The 7,746-nt window shown below is 50.1% G+C and overlaps 1 protein-coding gene across 1 annotated transcript; it reads right to left on the reverse strand.

The window, feature by feature from the left end:
* Window positions 1-509: 509 nt before the first annotated feature.
* LOC116947729 (suppressor of cytokine signaling 5-like) lies at window positions 510-6,665 on the reverse strand. The gene is made up of 2 exons (XM_032963779.2): window positions 6,384-6,665; window positions 510-5,098 (listed from the first exon to the last, which is right to left on the reverse strand). Exon 2 carries the CDS (start codon window positions 5,077-5,079, stop codon window positions 3,220-3,222), a length of 1,860 nt encoding a protein of 619 aa, XP_032819670.1. The 5' UTR covers window positions 5,080-5,098; window positions 6,384-6,665; the 3' UTR covers window positions 510-3,219.
* Between the last annotated feature and the right edge of the window lie 1,081 nt (window positions 6,666-7,746).

A 7,746-nucleotide genomic window follows, 5' to 3' on the forward strand; every position in this document is an offset into this window, starting at 1 on the left:
AAAGCAGAATCTCTGCGGTGCAACACTGAATTGCGATGCCAAGTTAAATGCCCAACATGCATTCGATAAATGTTCGACAGCACATGGCGCTGTGATTGTACACAAAACGTAAAGTGCATTGCTCAGTCTAAGCAGTTGTAAATATCCAACATATATTTGGTGAGCGGGATGGTGGAGCATTGCGCTATGAACCCCAAAATATTAGCTTTATTTCCAGCCACGGTTAGCTATATTGGCGAGTGATATATGAACTGGTCCTTGACACCTTTCACTAGCCTGCACTGACCAGCATGAAGTATGGTCAAACAACCCCTGACCGAAAATACGTGGGGTGGTATTTATTCATCCAGAAAATGACTGATACAGAGCTCTACAACGTAAATTTATAACACGCACGAGGTTTCAAACACCTGATACAGACCATAATCGCCAAATAGTTAAGTGCGACAAGATATTGCTCGCCCATCACAGTAAACGCATAAAAATGCACGCAAACATCACCCACAAGGTAAGTGAATTATTTTTTATTCTCAGTAACATGAATGGTTGACACTGCAGCTAACATGTTATGTATTGATCAAACAAATTAGAAGAATAATTTCTCTCGATATAACATTGAAATATGCTCCGGTGCAGATGGCATTTCCTGTCTATAGGAACTACGCTACTTTAGTCGCCACTCTCATAATAATCAGCCATTTCGATAACGTCGCAGTGGCATACCAGCCTGTTGAAAGGTCACATCGCAAGGCACAGTACCGTTGAACTCACAGCTTCCTTCTGAATCTCCTTGCACTCACCCACGTCAGCAACACACACATCACAGCCATCCAAGAGAGGCAAGATTAGCACCAGTGTAAGAAATTATTTTTTGACTGGAAGTGCACATTTTAGTTGTTAAACCTGTGGCATTAAAGCAAAGGGTTTTTGGGTTAGACCGTAATCCCTTCATATTGCAGCACAGCTTCCAACCTGAAACCATCATTGTCGTCATCATCATCATCATCGTCGTCCGAGCGATGCCCATTACGGGGGGGGGGGGAGACTCGTTTTTAATGCCACATTCACCTACTCCGGTGACAACTCGCCACCGCCCGTCACTGCGCCACCGGGCCCAGCAACCAAAAGCGTTCCAAACGCCGTTGTGAAAAACAGCGAAGGCTCGCCGACCTTCTACTTATACAGAAAGGGGAGATGCATTCGATAGAGAATGGCTGTTTGCAGTAATATATGGCTTTGTGTGAAGCCAAAGTAAGAGCTGCTGTTTTACCCCAGAGTACAGGAAACACCATCGACACATTGAAAGTGTTTCTGCATAACTTTGTCGCACAGCATATACAAGCTACACTGAATGAAAAACAACTGCCGATTGGGTTTTTTCTCTCCTCTTGTTGCATATATTTTCAGAAATGTTGCAAATAAAAGGGAAGGAAAGCGGCTGCCTATTTTGTCAAAACAGCAAAAATAGCATTCTGCGATGATGAATGGAATAACCTACGTCTCAATAAAGTTTTTTTTTACGTAAAAGCTATATACCATTTACTCTATGATCCTTTAGTGCGAGATTTTTTTTTCTTCTTCTAAGTTATCTATTTAGCACCATTATATGTAATAATACAAGAAATATACACAAGCAGGAGGTGCCTTTTTTGATGCATGAAAAGATTACAATGAAAGGACAGGAAATCAGTTATGGTGATACATGTTTAAGCTCCGTTAACGAGCGAAAAACAAAACAATTACAATTTAAATTGGCTCGTTTTACAGCCAATCCTGCCCAGGTCGGCAGTCTAAATCCACGTAACCGCAAAAAAATAATGTCATCCCCGATTTCCAAACGAAAAATAAACTTTGTTTATCAACATTCGATACTGCAGAAATAATACATTACTGCATTAAGCAACATTTTTTTTCCGTAACGTACTTAGAGAATCATTGTAGTGCCTCTGAACTTCTAAGCACATGACCGAGAGTGCAAAGAGAAAAACAATTCCCAGCGACGACTTCAGCCAAAGTCATTTCAAAGCAAAACCGGCAGTGTTGGTCAACAAAAAACCTGTGCACAATTGTGTGTACGCCAGACTTGTTGAAGCAAATAAAAATTCGAACGCGCTAGGTTTAATAAACTTGTGCGCCAGAAAAATTTAAAAAAAAATTGGCTCTTTCAGACCTACGGACGGGCGTAAACCGGCACTAGACCAAACATAGTGAACTCGACAAAAAGCCATTCACATCAAGATGCATGCAAGTGATGCATTCAGCGGCAGCAGCTACTAAATATTAGTCAAGCAATTAATGTCTTCTCTTTTTTTGTTGTAATATATATCCTACAATTTTTTTTTAAGTTCAATTTTTGTATTAAAAAATAATTTGATATAAACATATTGGCTTACATAGCAACGAAGCACTATGCAACAACAACAAAAAAAGAACTAAAAAGTAAAATACATCTTGAGGTAGGAATTTACACAAATAAATGCATTAATGTACCTTTGAAAAGGCGGTGGGCAGCAATCACAGCAAGAGCACAAAGCAAACTAAATGTGTCATACCTAGCGTTAAACCACGACTCTCTTTGGAGGCATGCAGCCAATCACATGCTAGTATTCCTGACCACGTGGATTTTATTTATTTTTCTTCCAAAATTCACCGCCGCTCCCTCCTCCGATATAAAATTGACGAACGGCGTCATCGGTTTCTCGGTGACGGCGCGCCCTATGATTTATCGCTAAGAGCCGAATGATCGTTCATACTTGTTGTATACAAATGGTTGCACACAGCCCATCCAACGCTCCCCGGTTTAAGCTCAAGTGAAATGGACAGCCTGTATGGTGAAGTGCTCGTTCATGCCCTTTTCCATGGACAGCTGTAAACAATATAGCTTTTTTTTTTAAAATGCATAAGCTGGCATGCCCAGATAACCTCTCGTACTCGAACTGAAGCAAACATTCAGTTTTGATGCATTTTCTTTTCTTTTTTTTTGTACTGCAAACCTGCCGAGTGTCAACTTGGCGACCAACCAACAAACGTACATATTACATACATACACACTGTGCAAAAGCTCCCCAACTAGAGAAGGGGCGGGGTTGGGGGGAAAGAGGGGAATAGAATGGGAGAAAGAGGGGGTGTGGGGGAGAGAAAGAAAACTCAAAACGAAAATTAAATCACCGACGTCGCCAATAAAATAAAAAAAACGAGCGAGAACGATGGCGCGACGGGCTACTTGAGCCAACCACGCGGCGCGTCAAGCCGCCGCACGCGCACCTTCTGCTTGTAGTGATATTCGCGCAGGTACTCCTTGAGCGCCTGCGGAATGGGCAGTGCCTCCGTGCTGTCGTACGTGACGCGGCTGCAGATGGCCGCGCGGCACAGGCGCTGCAGCCCAAAGGGGAAAGTCCTGGGTAGCGACGTCGCGAGCAGCGGCTCGAAGAACATACACGCGCTCGGGTCCTTGTAGTGGCGCAGCAGCGTCGTGACGGCCGGCGCGTAGAACACGCACGGGTCGTGCGCGTCGAAGCTGAAGTTGTGGTTCCACTGCTCGACGCGCGCGTGCAGCGAGCGGCCGTAGCGCCGGAAGCTCACCGAGAAGAGGTAGTCCTCCTGGGCCGAATCGCGCAGCAGGAAGGTGCCCTCGGGACGGTTCTCCAGCAGCGCCTCAGCCTGGTAGCGATCCATGACGCCCCAGTAGAACGAGCTGTTTGTAATCTCCACCAGGTCCGGCACCAAGCAGTGGATGTAGTCGATCTGCGTGTGCACGCGCTTCGAGGCGGCGGCCATCGCGCCCGGCTGGTACAGGAGCTGGCCCAGGCCGCCGATGCCACTCGGCACCACCGAGGAAGGCTCCTCCTTGGTCCGGTTTCGCCGGGGATGAAGACACAGCGCCATGTTCTCCTCGTCCTCTGAGAGGCACTCGCCGGTGGGCCTTGGCTGAGTTCCAGATGCCCCCACCACCGCCACCGCTGCGGCCACCGCGGTTCCCCTGGCGTCGCCCACGAGCTCGCTCATCCCCGGAGCCAGCTTGGGGCCCAGCTTGTAGAGTGCATTGACACGACTGCTGGCCTCGAACGTGTGGATCTGGGCATCTGGCGGTGGGTCCACACCCTCCTCGATGCTCAGCCGCCTCCGCTCCCTCAGCAGGTCCTCCTCGTCCTCCGGCGAGTCAAAACTACCTGGCAGGAAGAGGCTCTGCGAGCGGCCGACTGGCGCCGTGTGCTGCTTGATTAAGTGCCACTTGCGTGCAAGCTCCGTGCCGGCCGGGAATGGGCAGCGGTCGAGCATGAGCTCGGAGAGGTGGATCTTCCGTTTGTTAGAGAAAGGCCCGCTCGTCCCCGCGGAGCTCTGCAGTCGGGACGGCGATGTCGAGAGCAACGGCGGCGATGCAGGTCCCGCGGTAGCAAGCCTCTTGCTCTGCTGCGGCGCTCGCACGGGAAAGCAGTGGCCCATGGTGTCCTTGAGCCGCTCACGGAAAGAGCGATTGTGCATGGTGCGCTGCTGCTGCGCCAGGGTGTGCTCCGTGGACGGCGCATGTTGGTCGTCATCTGAACCCACGTCGCCCAAAGAGGTCACGGCACTGCCGTGACGCCGCTCACGCAGGCTTTTTGTCGAGCCTTCCCGATCAGCAGAGGCAGAGTCGTCTGACCTCCGGCATGCGTTGCGCTTCTTCTTGCCAGCCCATGGCGCGAAGCGAAAGTATGAGTCCACGAGCGCGCTCACGCCAGCGGCTTTAGTCTTTGGCTTGGCCCCCAGCTCTTCAGGGCTTTTAGAAACGAATTCCAAATCTGTCTCGACCTCTACGTATGGGCGAATGGCGTCGTGGTCGATTTCATCAGCGTCCGTACAAACTTCTATTACCTGGGAGCCAGAGGAGGATGGGAATTCCCTGCGTGTCCCATCATTGTCATTCCCGCCTTTGTCCGAATGCGGAGCTAATTCCGACACGGTTGGCTTGTGGCTGCCTTGCTCGTCAGTGTGTCTGGGGTCGGAAGAATCACCGTCAAATGGCATGGCCCGCTCCTCCTCTGCAGATAAAGCTTGACATGGCGATTTCAAGTCATCCAATGTTTCCTCAACCTTATCCATGGGTGTGAGTCAAGCGTACCTGAGAACACCACAGACATTACGATACTGGTCAAAATAACATAAGGCTTAGATTTTACATGCAATTACAAACATTTAGTAAGGTGCCTTAGCGAATTTAAAGGTTGGTGCAATGTTATTAAAATAAATGTTAATCGCACGTGATATGTACGATACGCACCTTTATTTTTAACTGGCCACGTATCACACGTGGCTAATTTAAGTTATTAAACGGACCAACCTTGAGCACGTGGTTAATTTCGAATTATTACTATGTTTAAGATCCGCTGGACCAGTAGACGGGGAGGAATTTGCGATCAAGTGACCAGTGGCAAAACACCTCCAGTGATTTATGTTTTGTTCCCTCAACTTATACACCCCTCAAATAACAAAACCATCTAAAATCCTCTGCAAGTGTTTTATCCAAACGGGCCATTGAAAATAAGAACTGGAAAATAAACTGAAAGCCTCTGCAAATACCGAACCTACCCAGTAAAACTACTTTTTTTGTCAAGTATATTTCTCTTAGTTTCAGCCGGGAAAGTATCTGATGAACTCTTGAACCCTCAAAACTTTTTTTTTAAGATTCCTCGAGAGGCTACACGTCCCACGCCTCCACCAAACTCTCGCTATATACAGTGACGATTATTATATTGTTATTTACATGTATCTTGGCAAGGATGGGTGAGCGATTGGGCTTGCCTTCGTTTGCCTCAAACTGCCTTAGCGACTTCCACTGAACCTACAACATCCCCGGCAGCCTCGCTCCGAGTTACCTGCGGCGGGACTTCGCTTAACTTTTAGAGCAGCGAAAAAGGGGGCCGAACACAGGCGACAGTGATCTCTGGGGGGCCAGGCACGCAGATCTGGCCAAGTGTCAAATTGGGCTGCCGCTCCCCGCTAACCCGGGGAGGCAGAGAAGTGTGGGGGGGTGGTGGTGGTGGGGGGGTGTAGATCTGAACCATGTTGCGTCGTCCGATAACAGCAGCAGCAGCAGCCTTCAACGTCTCTAACAACCCCAAAGCAATAACCGCATCGCCAGAAAAATGTCTAAAAAAAAAACCCACCTCGATAACGAAAAAAATCGAAACAAAAAAAAATGCATCGCGGCCTTGCACGGCGGAAGCCACGGTCTGGGCTGGGCCAGGGTACCGAGCGAGGCGCGCCGTGGTCCGTAGAACGCAGGCGGCCACCCCCCCCCCACCACAACTCCACCGCCCCCCCTCCCCCTCATCCCTCTCCCCACACTCGATGTCGGTTACGCATCACGGTGAAGCGCAGCAGCGGCGGCGGCGACTTGCGCTCACCTCGCCTCGTCCGCGACGGCCCTCGTCGTCGTCGTCGTGGCCCTCGCCTTATTCGCGTTGTTCCGAGGCGCCGATGCCGTGACCGCGCGGCGCAGGGGTGGGGAAGAACGGAGGGCAGCCGACGGGGAAGAGGGGGGGGAGGGAAAAAGCGAAATGGCGCTCAGACAATGGCAGCGGCGGGCGGCGCGCGCGATCAGATTTCCCACTGCACACGCGCGCCCGGCGCACACAGCAATCCCCCCCCCTGCCCTCTCCTTCTCCACCATCCCCTTCCACCGCGTGACTGCGCGCTGGGCCAATCGCGTGCGGGAACTGCGAGTTAGGGGGGGGGGGGGCGAGCGCGCTCACCTATCCGCAGTGGGAAATAAAAAGGCGGGGCTGTCGTTGTCTCTAAAGCGGAACGAGGTGACGTCACACGGTCGAGGGGGCGGGGTTTTGTCTCGCGTGGTGGTGGACCATGGCTAGATGATGATGGTTGGTGGTGGTGGTCGGTGGTGATTTGCTGCGGACAAACGAAGGAGCAAACGATAAGGGGTTCAGTTCGAAGTGATTCAGCTGTTTGATTGCTTTGTCCGAGACTTGGTGAATTGGAGATGCACCCTCCCCCCCCACCTCAACCACCCAACCCCACTCGCCCACCCACTTCAAGCGCCCACCTACTCACCCAGCCACCCCGCTCACCCATCTACACCCCACCCCATCCACTCACTTAACCATTCGTCACTAAGTGACGTCACAACGGCGCCTGTGCCAGGCTAGGTGCACTTTGAGGGCACGTGAAGTGTCGAAGGCTCGCTGACAGGAGGTCTCCGGACAGACCCAGGTTTTATGGGTTGGCTGACTGAAATGACAGGTAGATGGCACCAGCTGTACCCCCAACTGTGCCAACTTAACCAGCCAGTCACTCACAAACTCACTCACTCGCTTAACCACACACCCATTGCTCACAAATGTACATTTGGGGCAGTGCGAAGTTGCACGGTCAATTTTGTTGGAGTTCGTAACTGCAGTCGCTCACAGTAGAGAGGAGGGTATATTATTTTTCACTTGGTGCATTCGATATCCGCATCTTGTGCACAAGTGGAAATAAAAGACTAGACTCACGAAATGTCAAATAGGACTCATTCTGGTCACTTGAGTTAAATCTTAAATTAAAAAAAGGTCTTATTTTACTTTATTGTATTTGTCACTTACCTTTGTTATGTTGTTCGTTGCACACGGCTGCACTTTATTTTGCACGCGGGTGCAATTTGCTCTGCTCAGTTAGTTGGTGGTAGAAGCTGAGGGCGTGACGGTTTTCTTTTTATAATTCCTTGTTGCCCTTTGCCCCCTGTACCGTTCCCGTTCCGTTGTAATGTGCACC

The sequence above is a fragment of the Petromyzon marinus genome, chromosome 31, assembly GCF_048934315.1.
Source record: "Petromyzon marinus isolate PM22_M1 ecotype Great Lakes invasive population chromosome 31, UKy_Petmar_22M1.pri1.0, whole genome shotgun sequence".
Taxonomy (NCBI): Eukaryota; Metazoa; Chordata; class Hyperoartia; order Petromyzontiformes; family Petromyzontidae; genus Petromyzon; species Petromyzon marinus.

Excerpts from the sequence above, each read along its gene's own strand:
- LOC116947729 (XM_032963779.2), bottom strand. The coding sequence starts at position 5,079 with ATGGATAAGGTTGAGGAAACATTGGATGACTTGAAATCGCCATGTCAA.